At 38.6% G+C, this 23,002-nt stretch overlaps 1 protein-coding gene across 6 annotated transcripts in view; it reads right to left on the reverse strand.

The window, feature by feature from the left end:
• Positions 1-668: 668 nt before the first annotated feature.
• Positions 669-23,002, reverse strand: part of RAB30 (RAB30, member RAS oncogene family) — a 101,152-nt gene continuing 78,818 nt past the window's right edge. For 5 of the 6 annotated variants that reach the window (XM_033206786.1, XM_033206789.1, XM_033206788.1 and 2 more), the window contains 4 exons: positions 21,563-21,646; positions 15,066-15,249; positions 13,297-13,353; positions 669-9,898 (listed from right to left, as the gene is read on the reverse strand). In XM_033206786.1, coding sequence (XP_033062677.1) covers positions 9,648-9,898; positions 13,297-13,353; positions 15,066-15,249; positions 21,563-21,646 — 576 coding nt within the window. In that variant the 3' untranslated portion in view covers positions 669-9,647. The remainder of the gene's footprint in view (positions 9,899-13,296; positions 13,354-15,065; positions 15,250-21,562; positions 21,647-23,002) is intronic. The other variant, XM_033206791.1, reaches the window with a different exon arrangement.

Genomic DNA, 23,002 nt, shown 5'->3' on the forward strand with positions numbered 1-23,002 from the left:
AAAGGCAGACTCTTGTGCCTGCCCTATGGTAGATGTTCAATAAATGGTGAATAAATGAATGGGTGAAGGAATGAATGTCCTACTAGTGATGAGTAGTCTCATTACTAATTGTGTAGAAAATCTCAAGTGATATCATATAATGTGTTTTAGCTGCAAGGGATCTTGAAACTATCTAATCTAGTGTCCATATTTTGTAGTTGGGAAAAATAAAGTTTAAAATGAAGTGATTAACCTGAAGTCACATTGACTGGGACTAGAATTTATGGCTTCTCAGTGTCAGAACTGGGACTAGAATTTGTGATTCCGAGTTCTCAGTGTAATACTCCTTCCAATATATATGATAGGATAAAGGATCTTCCTCACCAATAGAAATAATTAGCATATAATTTTCATATCCTGAATATAGCAGAGTAGTCTCATTTAGTGTTTATAATCGGAGGAGGCCTTAAAGATTATCTAATCTAGCCCTTTGTTTTATAAAGGAGAAAACCATAGTGCAAAATGTTAAATGACTTGTCCAAAGTTAGCCAGTTAGAAAATCAACATTTAAACTCAGGTCTCCAGATCCCCCAGATCCAGGGCACATTTTGCACCATGCTGAAAGACATTAGTACACTTAAAGTTTGTTTGCTTTTTACATATTTTGATGGCATATGATTATCCAAATGTGGGCAACAGGAAATGTTTATTTATATACAAGTACATGGGAAAGCAATTTCCATTTAGTTTTTTTTTAAAAATTGTTACAAATAAAAAGTTTTTAATACATTCATCCTTTGCACACAAAATACATTCTTTTTCTTTTACTCTCAGTATGAATTATTTCTGAATAATAAAAACATAAGCTACAATGAATGGATAGTCATATGGTTTGGCGATTTGACAAATTTTTTTCAAGAAGTAAAGTCCAAACTTTAAAAGACAGACAATATACAAAATAACTTACATATTTAAAATGCTACTTCATTGAATCCTAAAAGATTGAATGAGTACTCTTATCCAGCATGATTGGTAGTTGTCCTTTAAACAATGCAGAGGACAAGAAATCCTCTATGTGATGGCAACTCAATTTCTACAAGACCGAAACAGTCTTCATGAAATTGATTATCACATCTAAATGACAGGCTCATAGAAAAAGTCTTATGGATATATTGGGGAGTTAGTCTTTATTCAGGGGTCTCCTAATTGATCAATTAAACTAAGATCATAAGTTGCACTCACCAAATAGGATTGCAAGAGGTTCTGCTGAAACATAAATGATTTGTTAGACTAATTGTTTTTAAGAGAGATGTGAAAACATACACCCATACAAAAAACTTTTACATAAATGTTCATAGCAGCATTATTATAATCAAAAGGTGGAAACAACCCAAATGTCCATCAAATGATAAATGGACAAATAAAATGTGGCATAAACATACAATGAAATATTATATAACCATGAAAACAATGTACTGATTGATGCTACAACATGGATGAGCTTTGAGAACATTATGTTTAGAGAAGCCAGACACAAAAGGCCACATATTGTTTGACTATATGAAATGTCCAGGATAGGCAAATTCTTAGAGACAGAAAGTAGATTAGTGGTTGCCAGATACTGGGGGAAGGAGGAGGAGGAGTGATTGCAAATGGTATGGGGTTTCTTTTGGAGGTAATGAAAATGTTCTGAAGTTAGGCAGTGGTGATGTTGCACAACTTAGTGAATATGTTTAAAAACATTGAAGTTTACACCTTAATAGGGTAAACTGTGTGGTGCATGAATTGTATCTTAATTTTAAAAAGAGATGCAACTTCATTTAAGAATATTTTGTTCAAGTTTGTGTTCCCTCGCCCCTTCCCTTTTTTAATGTTGATTGAATTTTTCATACAATCATCTTTCTACAGAATGTTTTCAGCTAATTGGACTCAGGTCATCAGTGGGTTATATTTCTAACAGGCTTTTTGTTAAGTAAAAAGATCAATATATGAACACATAAAATATGATGTAGTATACTGTTAATACTTGCATATTAACATTTAAAATCAAGTACTATTCTTATACTGAAGTTGGTTAGATTTTATATACTGCTGTATACAAATAATACTGATATCCTATGCTTAAAACCAATAGCCAAATATCAAGTATCGAGTTCATAAAACTCAGTGATTAACTTGTTTATTAGTTAAAACTATGTGTGTATTAATATTAAAGATCCATGTTTTAATAGAGTGATAGGAAAGGTGGGGGAGATCAAGGATTCTCTAAGTTTTCATAAAGCAGCTTCTCTAAATATTTTAACTAGCTGCTGAGATCTCCAGAATTATATATTTTGCATTTTATTTCATCTCTATACTAAAAGTCATGCATTAAAAGTGTGTACAAGATATATGGGGCACACTTTTTCCCTTCAGATGATCAAAAACCTCTTTTTACTCCTGTATTATCTGAAATTTTGAGCAGAGTTTGTTTCTTCTTTTTCCTTTTTTTTTTTTTTTTTGCTGAAAACAGAAATTTTGTTCACGAGTTAGTTCAAATACATTTATGCAGCTCCCTTATATACTATCAAAGGAGCTCCAACCATCTGGCATGTCTGGAAGACACTTCAGTGAGTAGAAATTAGAAGCCAGCATTTGAAATTTTCTACCACAGGGACATGAAAGCCTAAACTGGCCTTAAAGGGATAAGAGGATTTTACATTTAAAACAAATAAATCAATTAACATTCATTGTCAAATAGCCTACAAGAAAGTTCCACCAGCATTCTGCAATTGTACAGAATAAGAGAATATTCGTTGCTAATGATTACATTCCAGAAAGCAATATGTTTAGCAGCTGTTTTTCAAAAGACTTGTCAGGTTTTACTATTGTTATTTAATCCAGGCATAACTGTGTAACCTTAAACAAAAACTGTGCATTATTCAACCAGCTAGTGACAAATTATCTTAACAAACTAGATTATCTTTTGCTTTTCTGTACATGAATTTTTGCTTTTTTAGGCATTTTGTATTCCAATTTTTGTTCTAGAATTTAGTGCACATGTAGAAAGGGGAAGAAACCCTTTTGGATGTTAGTAATTATGTACATCAAATAATGTCATATATGAAACTAAAAGCAGATCACAAAACTGAGATTCATGACTCCATTTTTACCAAGGGGAGGAAACAAGAACCATACAGCCAGAATAATTCTTCAGAAGCACACTTTGTTATCAATTATATAACTAAAGAATCAAAGTATATATATATATATATATAAAACTGAAGAGTTAATCAACAGTAAGACTGTGATCTACATCTGATGCCAGTAAGAAGCTAAGAGTAATAAATACCTATCCTGACATTCACTAAGTAAATAATGATTATCATTTTAATGATTATCATTTCAATGATAATCTTTTTTTTTTCTGACTGTTATTGTTTTAAATAGGCAAAAGAGCAATAATAAATGGCATACATGGCTCCTTAAAAAGAAGATAGGGATCAACCCAGTTTTCTTCCCATGAAGAATAGGATCAAGAAGAAAGAGGTTTAAATTGCTCTGTGAGGTATTTCAGTTCTAAGATTAAGCTTCCTGATAATGAGTTTACAACCCTGGAATTGTCTATTGGGAGAGAGAGAGACCACCTTGCCTGAAGTTTGTAAAGAAATGGAGGGTGACAGCAATGCCCAAAGGCAAAAGGATGGATCAGATAAATGACTTCCTTTTAAGGCACCCTTTCAGAAATGGAGTTCTTTTCTTTGAAGCCAGGAAAGTGTCTTTGTTTTGTCTCTTAAGGATCTACACTTGGCATCAGACCATTCAAAGCCTGCTCTTAATTAAGGAGAAAAGGAACTAATATTTGAGTGCTGTTTACCAAGCACTGTACTTTCAACTTATCTAATTTTCACAATAATCCTGACAGGTCTGTCTCATAGATGAGAAGATTGATGATCAAGACATTGTGCTTCGCCTAAAGTCTCAGCTAATTTGTGGCATACTAGGACTCCTCACACCTAAACTAGTGTTTCCCCTTCTATATAACTCCCCACATCACTCTCTGAAGTGTCGAAGTCACCAACCACCAAAGATTCCATCAGGAACTAGAACACAGTGTCTCCAAAAATTCTGCTTTAAATCAATGGAAAAGTAAAATTTTGGCTCATACCTCAAGAAGTCAAAGAAGGGGTGGACTAGCCTTTGTGCTCTGACCTCTTGTCCAAAGGAGTCCAAGGAAGTCTCAATCAAACTCAAATAGATTTGTCACCATACTGATTTAAGACCAATGACTTAAAAAAACAAAAACAAAAACAAACAAAAAAAGACCAGTGAAGAGCCATCTATCAGCCTTGCAAGGGTGAAAGTTATTTTGCAGGTGGAATAATTTGGGCCATAGGCTTCATTAGCAAAAATTGCTTACAGTTACCTCTAATTTTCAAGTCAAAAATACTTGTTTTTATTGCTTTCCACATAAAGCAATTTGACCTCAGTTCTTTTAAACTTATGTATTCTCAAGAGAATCAAACCAACAAAGGAAATGTCATTGAGACTTGGGGACTGCTTTATGTCAGTGACCCACCAGCCCATCTCTCTTGGGAGCTGCAAAACTTCTTGTTGGTCTGTTTGTGAGAACTTTAACAAAAGATTCTGCTCTGTTAAAAAGGCATATCCTAAAATCTTGACAGAGACACCCATTATTTATTAAACAAAGCAAGGCCTATGTTTGGCAAGTGATAAATGAATAATTTCATGTAACTTCTACTAAAACAATACCTTTTGATTTTAAACTCAAGAACCAATTTGTGATTTCAACAGGACATCAGCGAATGGACTGACAAAGCAAGTCCAGCATAGGGCATAATGGAGGGTCAGTCTCTTGGCCTAACAACGTGCAACCAACCTCTTCCCTGAAAGATGAAGGTGGGGTGCACTGTGGCAGAAGAACGAGGGCCCATTAAAAAAATCATTAGCTATGAATTAACAGATATTTAATTGAACATGTTATGAGGGGCAAAGTACTACATACAACATGAGAATTTAGGTTAATAGGTCACCTGCTCCAATCTCCAACCAATGGGATCCTCTCCACATCTTTGCCTCTTGACAGAGGCTATCACCTGAGGCAGCCTGTCCCATAGTGAACCAAATCTGTGTCCCTACAGCCTCATTCAGTGGGCCTCATTCCACCCCTCTGAACCACAGAGCATCTTGCTCTAATGCACTAATTGTATTACCCTCTTTTTCCTAACCTAAGTCTCCCCAAATCCTTCAAGTATTCTTTCAATGTCTTGCATTTAAAATGCCTTCACCAGACTGGTAATGCCTCCATTTGTTTTTAATTTCAAAGTATGGCTCCTGGAAATGATAATAACATTCCAACATCAAGGGACTGAGGAGATGATATACCATCTCCCTTACTCTAACGTTGCTATATTAATATGTGTTTTGAAGGGATGATAATTTCTTGATTCAGTATGAAAAAATTGCCAGTGTGAAGAATGTAAAGGAAGGCATCTTTCCTTCCAAACACAAATTGGCTCATGTCACAGAAATAAAATCCAAAAAGAAAGTAAAGAAAACATATCCCTCCCTTATCCCAAAATTAGTGTTTAACCATGCTGGTTAAATGGAACACATTTTGTCTGAAGGATGAGAAGCAAATGTTGTTTCACAGCTTTTAATTCTTTAGTGAAGTCTCAAAAGTATCATAGTATAAACATGTCAGGACCACAGTTGAGAAAAGTAACCAGTTGCAGTTAAAACAACAACAACAACAAAAATTATAGAAAAAAAGTAATGGCAAACCCTAGAAGATCTCTCCCAGAGGCTAACAGAGCAATGATCCCTAAGTACTCGTTACTGTGAAATACAGAGTTCTACAGGATTAAGAAATAAAAAAGACATTAGATTTTTGCCCTAAATGACAGGTAATAAATCTAAACTTAGGAACATTTCCTCACAGTTCAAAAAGTTCGGCCCACCTCGATTAACTTGTTTTCTGAATACCTTTAGTTGCTCGCTTAGTGGAGAAGGCCATTGGTTTGATATGCCAAAAAAAAAAAAAAGAAAGAAACATTTTTTCTGATTGTGCTAGTTCATTCATGTGGCTTGATTTAAAAGAAGATGTTTCACTTTAGTAGGAAGACCAATTCAAAATCATTTACAACTGCTATTTATTCGGTATGAGTCATGAACTGAAACTTGGTGTGGGATCTGGTAGAATTATGGGCTAGCTTAAAGGGTAATGTGGCAAATCATTGGCCTAATTGTGTGGGAATCACCAGTGTCCTCCCAAAGCATATATTCATGAATGAAAGAAGATAAGAACCCAGTCCTTTGTTAAATCTCGCATCTCTGGCCAAATCTAAACGGCTTAGATAATCCTGATCCAAATATCTTATTTTGGTCAATCGTTTCTACCTTCCTTATTAACTCTAAATCAGAACTTGAAACATTGTCAAATCAACCCATTTAACTTTCACTTTTAGTTTTCTTGCCACTTTACTCAGGGAGAGATAAAAACGTGAAATTATTAAAAGACCGAGAAAAAGAAAGGTCAGGAAGAGCCCATGGCCTAATCTAAGTAATCCACCAAAAAGATCATTGGCCCTGTAAATTCAAAAAATATTAATATAATTCAACAGATTTAATAAATGCATACAAAGGGAGAAAAAGCCTTCTATGGGCAAAGAAGCACAAAATCCTTTGAGGATGTAGTCTACACAAAGCCATAATAAAATATCATTATCAGCAAACTATTATTTCATAGACTTTCCCAAGCCTGACTCCATGACATGAGTATCATGCATTTTCATTGGAAACAAAAATGTTTTGCCATATATTTAATAACTTTATTGAAAGAAGAAAAAGATCACACCAAAAATGGAGGAATACATGAACCCTGGTAGTTCAAGCCAAATTAAACTATGATAAAGCAATTTCTCTTTTTTCATCCACCACTAGATGAGAGTTCATTTTTATGTAAAGAAGGCTCATCTTAGCAAACAGTGCCATGACAATAAGACCGTTAGGCAAACCAATAAATTTACGTTCTGGCCTGGGTTAAGATGACTGTAATTAGTGTCCTTTCTCAAGTTCTACTTGAAGGAATTTCTGTTTAATCAAAAAAAGCTCCTCCCCCCACCCCTCCTTCTTGGCACTTAAATGTTTATTTGACTAACATTTATTGCACCTACAAAATTGTCAGGGATTGTTTTCAAACTTGAGATATATTAGTAGACAAGCATCCTTAAGGCCTAATCTGGAAATCACACAACTAAGAAAAAAAGAAACAAAGTCCCACATTCTCATGTGTTCCTGCTGGTGGGCTGTGGATGGGTAAGTTATGGAAAGGCTGGGAGGAGCAACAAGGAAGAAAGAGGCCAACATCAGAGCTTTTTAATCCCCTTCTGAGTCTAGCCAAGGGTATACAGAGAAGGCTAAACCCTAGGGAAAAATACAAGTGTGACCCTAAAAGGTGTTATTTTGCAACTAAATCAGTCCAATCTAACACAGCCATTTCCTCTAAGTTCACAAAGCAACTTTATTTTCAACACACTTGCTACTGTGAGACAAAGTTGGGTCATCATGTGCTGGGGACACTGGATTTTTGCCCTAAATGACAGGTAATAAATCTAAACGTAGGAACATTTCCTTACAGTTTAAAAAATGTTCTTCTGCCCTCCTTGATTAACTTGTTTTCTGAATACCTTTAGTTGCTGGCTTAGTGGCGGGGATTTATTTTGGTTTTTATTAAAATGACTTTTCTTTCCTGCAGAGACAGATTCTAAAAGAAAAACAAGTCAAACTTCTGGGATCCCTTTCTCTTTCCCATAGGATCAGGAAAAACACAGTGAGGCCAATCAAAAGTATCAGTCCCTTAAAAAATATGCATAATCTCATGTGCAAGAGACTGGTCAATCTGGAATCTGCTAGAGAAATGCCAGAAATGCTTTATCCACATTGTGTCTTTACATGACTCAATTCTTTACAATTAAATAGCTTTCAAACATCAACATATCAGGACTGAGATTGTCACCATCTACAGCAACAGTGGAATTAAACATCATATCCTTATTCCATTACTCCTCCCTCAGTTATGCTAAGCAGCAAGCTACAGAAACATCTGACAGCATCAACAGCATACAGGTTTAATTATTTTCCCAATTTGCATTTATATCAGTGAACAAATTGGAAGCTATCAAAGTATGGCACTGAAGAAACAGAAACACATATTCAGCAGCACATCTCCCATTTTGAGTCCTGTTTTTAAATTGGCTAAGTAAAGGCATATACACCTCCATTTGAATTGGAGATTTGCAGTAACACATGCATATAAGGATGGGAGGGAAGGAGGGAGGGAGGAAAGAAGAAAAGGAGAGACCAGAAAAACAGAGAGGGAAGGAGAAAGAAAAAAGAAAGAACCTATAGTTAAGCATCTGAAGGTAACATTATTACAAGAAGGAGGGGATAAATGACAGTTCAATCTGCTTCCACAAGCAGAATTTTTCTAAGGTTATCACAGAAGATACAAAAACGGGTTGTGAGACTTTTCATCTGTTGCTATTCTCACTTATCATACTAAAAAATATACAAAATCCTAAGCCTTGGTCTGTCCAAGATGGAGAGTACCAGGAAGTAAAAGACGTGACCTACTATCGAGGACTGTGCTCTGCTTGGAGCCCTGCACTACAGTCCATTCATCCACAGTATTTTGGTCATATCTGGTCTGTTTCCTCATACTACTCAGAATGTCTTAGAGCTAAGTTTTTATATTAGAATATCATCAACCATTTATTTATTTATTTTTTTCATTTTGCAAACTTTTTCATTTACATAAAGGGCCGGAGACACAAGAGAAGAAAGTGGTAGAGATTCAGAGGAGAACATAAAAGGAAAACTATTCTCTTTTCCCAAAAATCCACCTTTAAAAAGGTAGTAATGAGACTTTGAGAAAGAGTGCCGATTCATGGACTTCCCCCATTTTTTAAATTTCTTTATAATACACTTAAGGACATCAACGTACTAAAACGTTTGGTCTGTGAAATAGTGGAATCATTAGCACCAAAAGGAGTCATGAAGTTTGTATATATTATTAAAACAATGATTGTTACTGTTGGTCATGGGTAAAGGTTTCATTTCATTTTTACATCCCCAAGTTCTTGAAAGTGCCTGCAGACAAGAGAAATAACACTTTTCAAAATCTCCATGGGGTCGTCAATACGCACCACAGAGACTGTACTTGGCCTTCCCAGTTTTGGTTTATCTGGTAGACAAGAAAACCAGGGCCCCAAAATGATTACCACTGAAGCCCTAAAGAACGGCTCCCACATGCACCCACTGATGTGCAGGAGGGATCCCTACAGTACATTTCCCCCGGACTCTGTTCAGGAATGCGCTTTTACTTGCTTTTTAAAAACACAAAAGCAACATGCTCTGCAGATCATGGAGTGCCTAGTGCAATTTTCTCCTTGCTCCAACTCCAGACTGCAAAAGGGTGAAACCATTATATGTTCTGCTAATGCTGGCCTGTGGTTGAGGCCCTTGGCCTGCCATGCTTTGTAAGCTCAGGAGCCCACAGGAGTCAGAAGGTCCGAGAGCGGGAGCCACAGTCATCGCCAGATCTCCCCAGCATCTCATGGCCCATCAGGGCAGTTGCTGATTCCTTTTGCTTCTCCGTGCCTCAGCCTTTAGTTGAAATTACAACAAGTCAAATAGCTGATGCTTTTCCCTTCTCCAGGTAAGGGTGAGGATACATTGTTCACAAGTGTGTTCTGTCTGGCTTCACTGATGAGTCGGCATGCTAAGTCAAGGAAGAGTTTCTCCACATTATCAGATTCCTTGGCTGAGGTCTCCAGATAATACATGTCCTGAGCTTCTGAGAATTCTTCAGCTCGCTGCTGGGAAACCTCTCTCCTTTCAGCCAGGTCAATCTTGTTGCCTATAACAGTAGTAAAATCAAATAAAGAATCAGCATTTGACTTTTTGCAGGCTGAGAAGCATCAAAATTCAACTCCAGATCTGAAGTCAAACCAGACAGATGGGCGAGTAAAGCAAAACAAATGTGACTGTGATTACTGAAATGTTTACTTTAAAATATGAGTGCCAGCTGGGTACAGTGGCTCATACCTGTAATCCCAGCACTTTGGGAGGCCAAGGTGGGCGGATCACAAGGTCAGGAGTTCGAGACCAGCCTGGCCAATATGGTGAAACCCTGTCTCTACTAAAAATACAAAAATTAGCCGGGTGTGGTGACACGTGCCTGTAGTCCCAGCTACTTGGGAGGCTGAGGCAGAAGAATCACTTGAACCCCGGAGGTGGAGGTTTCAGTGAGTTGAGATCACACCACTGCACTCCAGCTTTGGTGACAGAGTGAGACTCCATCTCAAAAAAAAAAAAAAAAAAAGAGTGCCATTCATAATGGCAAGAACTAGAGACAACCCAGATGTCCATCAGTAGGGCACTGACTGAATAAACTATGGTACATCCACACAATGGAGTATTTGCTGCTGTAAAAATCAATTAGGAGTATTTCTATATGCTGCCATGTAATGGAAACATTGGGATATGCTGTTAAGAAAAAAAAAGCAAAGCAGAAAAAAAAAGTATATACAATAGCAATTGTCTATCCAAGAAAAAGGGAAGGATATGAATACATATATTACACACATATTTTAGTTCTATATTTTTTAATAGAAGAATAAACCAAAATCTTAATTTAAAAGAAAATGGGTACCTATGGAAAGAACAGGGTTGAAGTGAAAGGAATAGAAACCTGATCTCTCTTAATATACTTTGTTTTGTAGATTTTACTTTAGGAACTTAAAAATGCTTTATATAATTATACAATTAATTTCAAAATTAAATTTAAAAAACAATCCCTAAAAACTGAAAGCAAAATTAAGCAAATGAACATGTTCATCATGTGTGGAATAACCACACAGAGTATAACCCGTTTTTTCTTTTAACTGAGACAAAGTCTGGCTCTACTGCCCAGGCTGGAGCGCAGTGGCGCGATCTTGACTTGCTGCAACCTCCCTCCCCTGGGCTCCAGCCATCCCCTCTCACCTCAGCCTCCCCAGTAGCTGGGACTACAGGCGTGCACTACCATGACCAGCTAATTTTTTTTTTTTTTTTTTTGGAGACGGAGTCTTGCTCTGTCGCCTGGGCTGGAGTGCAGTGGCCGGATCTCAGCTCACTGCAAGCTCCGCCTCCTGGGTTCACGCCATTCTCCTGCCTCAGCCTCCCCAGTAGCTGGGACTACAGGCGCCCACCACCTCGCCTGGCTAATTTTTTTTTTTTTATTTTTAGTAGAGACGGGGTTTCACCATGTTAGCCAGGATGGTCTCGATCTCCTGACCTCGTGATCCGCCCGTCTTGGCCTCCCAAAGTGCTGGGATTACAGGCTTGAGCCACCGCGCCCGGCCAATTTTTTTTTTTTTTTTTTTTGCAGAGACAGGGTTTCGCCACGTCCAGGCTGATCTTGAACTTGTGAGCTTAAGCGATCCACCTGCCTCGGCCTACGGAGTGCTGGGATTATAGATGATTGAGCCACTGAGCTGGGCCAACAGAGTAACTATTTCAAGGTGTTTAAAATACAGTAATTCCATGCAACCCCAGTGGTATATAGCCTAAGGACAAAAATAATTGAAGAAACAATCTTGAACTGTTTCAGTAATCATTCTTGGTGGTGGTGCTGTTGGTATTATTATTCTGAGGTTGCTATCTGTGTATTATGGGATAAAGCAAATTAGTAGTTATGCTGGTATCTTTGGGAACTGGGACTTTTGGCATAGGAAAAATGAAATACAAACATAAGATTAATGAGGTTAAGTAAAATTTCTGCAGTCCTGAATTATAAATAGAAGTATCAGTATGAATAATTCATGATGTATTTTATCTTTAAAAAGTTTTGTACCTACCTCAAATTCTCCAGGAAACCTGACAAAGGTGTATCAATTATATTATCTGGCAACACCACTTATGGTAAAAATGACCCCTCATTGATAAATTACTTCTGGTCTGGGAATTCTATCTATGAGTTATAAATACCTAATGGAAAGCCATAGCCTTGAGCTTCCCTGAATGTGGTGACTTCACTTGAAGAGACCCTGAAAGTTATGATTGTGGAGTTGTTATGATAGATTTAGGCTCCTATGGGGTATTGAGGCTGCTAGGCCAAGGCAGATCCTCCATTTGTTTGACATGAACCTTGCTCCCTCACACTAGAATTGTCTGGGGTGTGGGGACTGGGTAGGAGGTCCTGGAAAGTTATGTGGACTGCTACTAGGATTACTTCCACTGAAGAGGGATGCTGGATGCTGATCTGCTGTTAAGCTGTGTTTCCTGTCCTGTGTCCTTCTAAGTGAACACGATGCCATGCGTGGTCTACGGTAGTCTTGTGAGTCGGAACGCTAGCAGAACCTAATAGGAAAACCCTCCTGAGGATACTAAGAATCCACCACACACATGCACACATACACAGAAGCTCTGTCCACTGAAAGGCCTAAAAACAATGGCCAAACAGGAGGGCTCCTAACACCTAGGTTGTGGCCTCTAAATACGACTCCCTATTGAAAATAAAGCACTTCTTGAACAAATGGCTAATTCCAGGTCTGGGGCAGGAAATACACAAGATGTGACTGGAACACTTGTTGTACCAGAAAGCAAAAAAATTATCCAACATTCCTGGGGTCATATCAAAAGGACTCAGGAGCCCATTTGAAGAAGCTCCCACTGGTAAAGTTGGAATAATGGGAGCATCAGTAATAATAATTGCAAGGGACTGAAATACATCAAATTTAGTTAGTTAGTTTTTGAGACAGAGTCTCACTCTGTCACCCAGGCTGGAGTGCAGTGGTGCAATCTCGGCTCACTGTAACCTCTGCCTCCCAGGTTCAAGAGATTCTCCTGCCTCAGTCTCCCGCTGGGATTACAGGCACACGCCACCATGCTTGGCTAATATTTTGTATATTTTAGTAGAGATGGGGTTTCACCATGTTGCCCAGGCTGGTTTCAAACTCTTGACCTCAAGTGATCCACCTGCCTCGGCCTCTCAAAGTGCCGGGATTACAGGCGTGAGCCATCGTGCCCAGCCCATCAAATCTATTTAAATCTATAAATTTATAATAATATTAAAAATATAAACAGATGTCAATAGTTACTTTTAGAAGATATTGGAGAACCAGCTCATTACCTTGAAAAGTGGTGAATAAAAAAGAATCAAGCATTCTTCTTGCCTGTCCTATGAGAACTACCCCTCAGAGTATGATATATGTAGTGTTTTGTCTAAAAAGAAAACCAAAAAAACCCTGACTGTCATCAGGCCTCTAGACTTACCTACAAATCTGCAAGAAATACAGGTGATGGAGGTGATATCAAATGATACCTCAGGGGCTATAAAACAAAATTTAGACTTGTAAAGCCTATAGGACAAACAAATGCATTAGCAATAAATTCTAATAGAGAAAAAAAAAAAAATGGGAGTGGAAACTTCAGAAAAAAGAATGAAAAGATGTAGCTGTCAATCACAATGTATGGACCTTAGATGGCGTTCTTTTTTTTTTTTTTTTGAGACAGAGTCTGGTTCTGTCACCCAGGCTGAATGCAGTGGTGTGATCATAGCTCACTGCAGCCTTCAACTTCTGGGCTCAGGTGATCCTCCTGCTTCAGCTTCCTGAGTAGTTGGGACCACAGGTACATGCCATCATGCCTGGCCAATCTCGCTATATTGCCCAGGCTGGTCAGAACTGCTGGGCTCAAGCAATCCTCCTGACTCAGCTTCCCAAAACAGGTGTGAGCCACAGTGCCCGGCTTCTGGATCTTATTTGGATCTTAATTTGAACAAACAAAAAAAATAATTCATGAGTTGATCAGGGAAATAATTGTTTTTTAAGCCAATTCTTCTTTCATATTGTACTAATTATCTCCCCTCAAATTTTTGTTTAACTTCCTTAGATAAAATCCCAGGTAGTAATGCTTTGACTCAAGTTCCTGAAGGTTTCTGTAAAACAGAAGGTACAAATGTAGACCTCTCAAATGCTTTATGGCAAAGGTTCAACATTGTCCAAAAGGGTTTTACAGGGAGCACTAGCTCATAGAAACACAGATGCTTCACCCAGCAGCTTGAAGGAAGAGTCTAGCAATTTGTTACAACATAACATATTACAGCTGGACAACTACAGGACTTGGAGTTGATCTTACATGCTGTGTGACCTTGGGAAAAGAGCTTCACCTCTCTTTGAGTCGTGGTTTCCTGATCTGTAAATCAGGGATCATGATACATAAAGTTCCTCGTATCATACCTGGCACACATATACCAATTATAACACTATTCTAAAGTGTTTACTGAGCTTATTATTCACCATAATTTGTAACTTAACAATGCTTCTAAGGCTCTCTACTCAAATTTCCCAAATTCAGGTATTGCTAGACTATATAGGAACGTTCCTTTCTAGGAAGAAAATATGTTAATGATCAAATGGTTACTGACACTTTTCCACTACAGACAGAGAAGTTTTTAATGACTTGGTCCATTTCAATGCATGTATCAGTCATGATAGAAAATCAAGGGTTGTTTTATGCTTTCCCCGACACTAAATAGAGGTTTTATTCTCCTACAAAATGAAACGAACTATAGCATTGCCCTTAGCAGATTCTTTCTGAAACATAGAGTTTCTCAAATCAGGCTAAATGTTAGGAAGAGAAAAAAATTCACCAAAATCCATTTTTAAGGCAATAAACAATTGCTTCAATAATGAATTCCTAATCAACTTAAAAGATACATTTTTCTTCTAGAACAGCCATTTATTTCATCTTGTAATTAGACTTTTAAAATTTTTAGCAGCTCACATAACTTTCATGGCCATCTAACTTCTTCCCTAGAGCCTGCATTGATAGAAAATGTTTTCTACTTTATTTTTCTAAACCGTCACCATGGGATAGCACCTATTTCATTTTCTCTTCAATTGCAGAAGAACTAAAGGTTGACTGCATGAATTATTAGCTACAGACTATATTCTTGGAAGGTAGCAATGTATGAGCTTTATGTGATTATAAGTCCTCTAACGCCCACAAATCAATTTCCCTCCTGGTTAGCCCTTACTTACCCACTAACACAGTGATGACTTTGTTGCTGGCATATTGTTCTATCTCCCGCAGCCACTCAGGAAGGCAACGGAAGGATTCCTCACAGGTAATGTCATAGGTGAGGATCAAGGCATTGGCGCTTCGGTAATAACTCTGGGTAATGGACCGAAATCTCTCTTGACCTGCTGTGTCCCAGATCTGTAGCTGTAAAGGCATAACAGAGGAATCAGGTGGAGAAGGATCAGGTTGGAGAAAAAAAGAAAAAAAAGCTTTGCCTTGCTTTAGTTTGGAAATGTGAACACCTTTAATGGTTTAATGTGTTTAATGGGAACACAAATAATTTAATGGTTACTTTCTGCCCTAAAGAAAAAAAAGCACTGAAAATTAAAAACAAAAAAATTGTTGGGTGTGTTTCTGGTTAGGAAGAGGGGCTTATTTTGTTTTCCGTGGTTTTTTTCTTTGTTAAGAGTTTCCTTTTCATTCTTAAAAAACACATAAAGAAAATTCGTCAAGCATTTATTACGTGCCAAGCTCTATTCTAAGCATTTTACTTGTGGCAACTCACTTATTCCTCACAATAACCCTATGAGGTGGATACTATTACAATACCCATTTTTTGCAAGAAGAATCTGAGGCACAGTGAGATTAATTAACTTGTTCAGCATCTCATAGCCAGTATGTCCCAGAACCAATTCAACCAGGCATTGTGGTCCCAGAGCCCACTTTCTTAATCACAATGCCATATTACAAAAGGCATGATACACGGCAAGCTGTTATCCTGTGACTGCTGGCATTTAATCAGCAACTGGAGGGACAGCCAGCCTCACCACTTTTCCAGTTCAAAATTCAAATGAATGTATTAAGGTATTATCTTTGTTAAAGAAAACAAGAACCATGCCATGGCAGACAACAATATGACCTTGGTCAAGTCACTTAATCTCATTGGGCTTTGAGTATTTCTTTACAAAAAGTGGTTAATAACACACAATCTGCTGAAGGTTCACTTTTTCTGCAGTTATCAACCAGTTCTAAGTCCTAATAACTAATAATTCTAATAACAAAGAAGACAATACTTCTCAATTTCCCTGAATTTCCCTGAACAGAGTAGACAACTACTGAAAACGAACTATTCTCCAGAGTACAAATCACAAGGCCTTGAGAAATAAGAACATCAACGAAAATACTGATCTTTCCTTCTAATTGCACAAATTTTGCAGGTCACAGGTGTATTCGTGTCCAGTAAATAAGACCGCTTCCTCAGGAAGGCTTTCCGGAACCTTCAGATTAGGTTAGGTTCCCACTAAACCCCTCCTCCACCCCACACAGTCTCTCTTGTGATACATCCTGCCATTCTCCCTCATGGCACCTGACATGCCTGAATCACTTATTTTTAATAATTTGTTTAATAGCCATCTTTCCCACTAAACTGAAATCTTCATGAGGGAGACGTCAGGGTCCATTTAGAGCAAATAGAGCACTTGGCAAACAGGAGGTGCTCAAATATTTACTGATGGTCTCATTTAATCTTTACAATAACCCAGTGAGGTAGGCAAGTGTATACCTCCCCATATTAATGGAAACTGTCCCCTAACTAACTGGTTACCCACGAAGCTAGGACTCGGCATCCAGGCCTTCTATTTCCAGTTGAGGATTCATTTCATGCTCCCATGCTGCAGTTGCCACCAAAGACTAACTAAAATGTGCATCTGTATCTAAAGAGGATAAATCCACTGGTGTCACTCTCTGCTTATACCAGCTTAGCTAAAGAGACTGCTGAGTGACCCGTAGTCCCTGCCATGAATCAGCACCACACAAAGGCTCTCCTTTGATCTGCAGTTGCAGCTGCTCTTCGATCATACACATGAAAGCCTGTGTATGCTAAAGGCCACTGTACAGATGTTATGGTTTTTGCTGGGACAAAGGCTATTTCTCTTCTCTGCCTCAAACCTAGGGACACGGTTCCTCTCTGCCAGGATGTGTCTTAGAATACGGGTTATTGTTTTAAAGCTGCACTCAGTGCAGCTTTAAAACACTTGTGACTGCGATTTAGGTACTGTTCAGCATTAGAAATCAGTGTGTTCTCACATCTTGAGAACAGCTTCGAGGGTTAAAGCCACTGAAATATTTTCTAGAACAGCGATTATGTGAGCATGCCAAGATATGTCACCTTCTCATAGGGGGCTGCCTGTTTCTAGCTGAGAGTTGATTATTGAGAATATTCATATTCTACTGCCTTTGTCACTCAACTTGGTTTCACCATTCTCTGCAATTCATTTGCACCTTTCAGCATCTATAGGACATTAGCATATGCAAGGCACTGTGCTAGGCACATGGAGTATATAAAGATGAGTAAACCACAGGGAGGATATAAAGATGAATAAAATCATCCCTGATTTCAAACAGCTCGCAGTCTATAGGAAGGACACACACAGTTAATTAACTATAGTAGAATACAAGATGTTCTATTAAAAAGGAAGAGAGAGTCTCCTGCTGTTAGTCTCATGCCTGTCAATATGTTTTCAATACTGCAGCCACAGGCTTTCTAACCACTCTCACCTGTAGCATGTGGCTACATTGTTTGTCTACTCTCTTCTTTGCATCACTACTTAACCTCCATTGCCTCACCGTCACAATAATGTACTGCAATCATTGGTTTACTACTCTACTACTGAGTTCTTTAAGAGCAAAGGCTGTCTTCTATTTGACCTTACAGCCCCAGTACCTTCCTAACACAGTACATAGTGTGTGGTAGAAACATTTGAATGATGGCTAACTGAATGAACAAAGGATTGTGGAATCACAAGGGAGGAATTGGTCAATTCTACTTAACAGATTAGTAGGGTATTAAAGAAGATGTCACAGATGGAGCTAGATGACAGTAAGTTACTAAGGGATAGTGATGCTTTACCACCACAGTACTTGGCACAAAACATTTACTACAACACAGGATGGAGGAATGAATGGATGGACAGATGGTTGAAGAAACAAATACATAGAAATACTTTCATGACTCGCCTATCTATCAACATATACCTGATTGGAAGGAGATATAGCAAATCTTCTATTTCTATTATGATTAATCTCCTAAGGCTAAAATGGTTTAAATTGAGCTTAGAATTTTGCTTATTACTCATTAATTTATAATAGACTAAAAATTATATGAGAAAGTTCTGTGTTTTTTCTAATTTTTTATTCTGCTAAAACACACATACAATTGATCATTTTAACCACTTTTAAGCATACAGTTCAGTGGTCTATATATGTTTTAATTATATTTTCTACCAGAGGTCATCTTCATAATGCAGACCATTTTAAGAGAAGGGCCTCTTCATTAATTTTGTTTTTACTGATTTGGTGCTTACTTGGCCTTAATAGCTACAAGAATCTTTCCAATACCTTGGATTCCCTGCCTTCAATCCTGGGAGCCATCCTGGAAAGAATGATACTTGTAGAGGACACTGACGAGGGTGTCAGGAGAGTGGTCCTGCCACTCACCAAGCGGATGATGCCGTACAAATCACTGGTGGATTCTCTTATCCACTGACTTTATGAGGCTCTGGGAAAGCCTGCAAACTACTAGCAAAAAGACACTTAAACATCACTGAGAAAAGATATTCAGTAAATGTTAAAGAAGAAGGATGACAGGCTGGATGTGGTATCTCACGCCTGTAATCCCAGCACTTTGGGAGGCTGAAGCAGAAGGATTACTTGAGCCCAGGAGTGATCAATATGGCAACATAGTGAGACCCCATCTCTACAAAAAATAAAAATAAAAATGAATAGCTGGGCATGGTGGCACACACCTGCAGTCCCAGCTACTTGGGAGGCTGAGGTGAGAGGATCACTTGAGCCTAGGAGGTCGAGGCTGCAGTGAGCTGTGATTGCACCACTGCACTCCAGCCTGGGCAACAGAGCAAGAGCCTGCCTCAAAAACAAAAACAAAAACAAAAAAAAGGATGACAGTAAGACAACAACTGTGCAGTTCTGCCCTCTTCTAAGTAAGGATTTAAAGAAGTTATTCCTCATATGCCTACATGTTAATGAGGCCCTTAAATTATGTGATTGAAGAGGGTCACTCTGTATCTTTATTTTATATATTGGGCGTGAAAGAATCACGGCAAGTTGATTTGGACTGGATGTGGGAAATGAGCCAACTGTCACTTTTTATAAAGTTCTAGAAGCCTGAAAACGTACTGGGGACAGAAGTGTGCTGTGAATACAAATATGAGTAAGACACAAACCTTGCTCTTGGGGAGCCTGTGGCCTTATGGTGGAGTCAGATGTTATAAAAATATCAATTTTTTGCAGACTGTAATAAGCACTTTAAAATAAGGTTTGCAGAAAGAATAAATGGAATATTTATGCCCGGGAATTTAGGAAAGAAAAATAAGCCTGTTCTTTAACACCACGGACCATTCCTTATTCACCCTTACTTAAGCCAGTGCCTGGAAGGTAGTAGGCACTAACATTTCTGATCAAATAAATGAACTCATATATATATATGAATGAATGGAAAACCCAAATATCTGGAAGTAAAATGTATGAAACAGTAGTTATCTTTACCCAACTCCTTGGGTAACTACCTCCCCTCCGCTAGGACAACAGAAAGCTACAAAAGGCTTTTCCATCAATGCCTCCTGAGCACACTCTTGTCTCTCTTTCCTGTCCCCACAGCCTAACTCCTTCTCCCTATCCCCTACACTATTTTTGTTCACTTTTTAGTTAGCATTTACGTGGATTTCATACCCTGCTTTTCTCTTCCAGTGCTCCAGCTCCCCATTCACTGCTGTATTTGGTGTGGATGTCTCTGCAGTACGAGCTATTTTAGTAGTCAGGGCTGGAAGAGACACTGAGAGAGCTTCTGGCCTCTACTCAAGGACCTCCTCCTAAACACTTCTCTGTGATGGCAAGTATCTAGAAAATGCTAAAGAGCATTATGGAGCTTCTCTGCTTTCCCAGGCACTCAAAGGAAAGAGAGCATGTACATATGGGAGAAGGATGCAAATAAATGGACCCAAACATAGGATGCTTAGGTTGGGAATCAAGGTAAAACTCTAAAATGCCAGTTTTCATTGCGCTGCTGATGGCTGGGCTCTCCTTCCTTTCCTTCCTCTTTCCATCCCTCCCCCACACCCCCCCGACTCCATCTGTCTGTCTGTCTCTCTCTCCCTCACACACATGCGCGCGCACACACTCACACACACACACACACACACACACACACACACACACCACACACACACACACACGCGGTCTCGTTCTGTCACCTAGGCTGGAGTGCAATGGCACAATCATGGCTCACTGCAGACTCAACTTCCCAGGCTCAAACAATGCTCTCACCTCAGCCTCCCGAGTAGCTGGGACTACAGGTGCATGCCACCATGACCAGACAAATTTTTATCTTTTGAAGACATGGAGTCTCGCTATGTCTCCAATTCCTGGCCTCCCAAAATGTTGGGATTACAGGCGGGAGTCACTGTACCCGGCCTTGGCTATCACTTCTTTCCATAAGGCCCAGCTCTGAAGAGCCAATTGTGGAACTTCAGTAACTCTGACGGCAGGTAGAGCACAGTGCCAAACATCAGTATATTTACCCTCCTTCCAGGTGATTTAGTCTCGCTTCACATTTCTTTCCATCACCTTCCTCCTTTCCTTGCTCCAGGTGACAGGCCTAGTGTGCCTTTCTTCCCCTCTTCTTTCATGGCAGGGGAGACCCCAGAAAGGCAGTGGTGTATATTGTTTGGTTAAATGGGTTCAAATCCTGCCTGTCCCCTTTCCTATACTTATCTATGTGTAGCCATGGATAAGTAAGTTATTTAACCTCTCTGAAGCCAGTAAAATGAGGATAATACCACTTACCCCACGGGTTTACAGTAAGGACTAAACTAAATATAACATATGTAAAAGCACCCAGCAGAGGCACTGGCAGATTGTAGGTACTCAATAAGCATTCTCTCCTTTGTCCTGTTCCTGGACACACCATACGTCTTCCAGGTACTAAACCATCCAGAAGCCACAAAGGCTGGAGGGGAAGGAAGCAGTGGGTAGAGAGCATGTATCCTTTCCCGTACTCCTCATTTAGTGTCTTTCCTTTTTAGAGACAAGGATATGATAGGAGACAGGATAATTTAAATAAGTGATTCATAATGAAATATAGAAATCAGGAGGCTTTTTCATGGGGCTGCTGTTTAGAGGAGGTAGCACCTGCTTATTGGCCCATCTCAAGAGATTCAAAAAGAAATTTCTTCCTTGTCTTTATGTCACTTGTGACACGACAGGAGACAGGATAAACTTGCCTTAGCCATATTCTGTCTTCTAATTTGTAAACACGTCATCCAGAATTCCTTCCTTCCCCCATAAAAAAGACTAGAAGAACTCTGGAAATAAGCTGTTATGGCTGAGTGCATTGTTTCAATGTGGGTTTCAATTAGGAGATTTAATAAATGTTATGAAAGCACTACTTCCCCTAACCTCTCACATAGCACATGACAACCTCAGTGAATATTTAGCACCTTACCTTTACTTTTTCACCGTTAATCTCCACTGTCTTAATCATAAAATCAACTCCAATTGTGGCTCCTTGACCTGGGGGGAAAAGACCCTGAAGAAGAAATAATAGAAAAGAAGAGCTAAGCAAATATTTCCATTAAATGAAATTTTCCTCTCCCCCAGCAACCCCTATCACCAGGTCCTTCCTTCAGCTGAGTCAACTGGTAGAAAAGAGAACTCTGGTTACTCTCAAGGGAGCCCTGTGCAACTCTGTATGCATGTCTTAAGGGAAAGAGAAAAGAGGGAGAAAGTGTGAGAGAGAAATGCTGAAACAAGAGGAAAGAGATAGGAGGACAGAGAAAAGGAGATAAGACAGGTGAAGGAGAAAACTGAGAAAGGGCAGGGGAACTTGATTTTAAGAATGAAACAGAAAAATCAGACATGAAGATAAGATTGAAGGGCATGCAACCACAGGGATGATATCAGAATCGGAAAGGTCAGGACAAAACGGATAGGTTCTTTCTAAGAGGTAAAATCAAGGGTACTTAAAACTAGTTATCAGTCTTGAGCATGGACAGCCATGGGAGTGGGCAACAATATGAAAAAACAAATAAAAACTCAGCATGAGAAGCAGGAATAAGAGAGTTTTGGGATCTGTCTTTTTGGATCTCCAGAAGCTTCTGAATTTTCCTTTGCCCCAGGGTGATCACTGTTTTCCTCAGTGCAATGTACCATGCATATGTAGTTACATGGATCAAAGCCAATGACACTGGGAAGATAATCTAAGAAAATTAAGTCATCAAGGGGACAGTAGGGTAGAAACAGCATTAAACCAGGAGGCAGCAGCCTTAGGATCTCTGTGTAACCTCAGACAAACCACTCACCCTCTCTGGGCCTCAAATTCAATGAGTTTGAGGCTGATGTAAGCCATTTTAAAACAAACAAACAAAATGCTTTACTTCAAACTGGAAACTTAACCAGAAAGATGAGATTTTAACAAAGGCACAAGTATAATTTATGCAATTTACTATTACATAATGTTTCCTTTAAGCTTAGGGAGGGAGTTGGGGGTAGCAAGAAATTCTGTCAAGAAAGAACTCTTCACCCAGTTTCTTTTCCCTCTTTACTTATATTCCAGAATTTCCAGAAATTAAAGTAAAATTGACTTTATTAGTTCTGGCAACTATGACGCAGATATCTTTAATTAAGAATTATTTAATTAAAGTTTTAGCTTAAAAGATTGAACTTCAAACCAAAAGAAAATGTTCTACTGCATGTCTGCAAAAGATGTAAATATAAACATTCATAACTTTACTTTCAAGTATTGAATCAATTTTCTTCTGCTTTGGTTTGGCTCAGAAACAAAAGCTGCCAAGCTTCAAGTTTTATAGTTCCAGATGTTTTGCACCTCAACAAATGCCAAAAAGTTAAACAAATTATTCCCAATGTTTCACCCACCATTTTGTTC

The sequence above is a fragment of the Trachypithecus francoisi genome, unplaced genomic scaffold (genome assembly GCF_009764315.1).
Source record: "Trachypithecus francoisi isolate TF-2019V2 unplaced genomic scaffold, Tfra_2.0 Lachesis_group8, whole genome shotgun sequence".
In the NCBI taxonomy this organism is placed as follows: Eukaryota; Metazoa; Chordata; class Mammalia; order Primates; family Cercopithecidae; genus Trachypithecus; species Trachypithecus francoisi.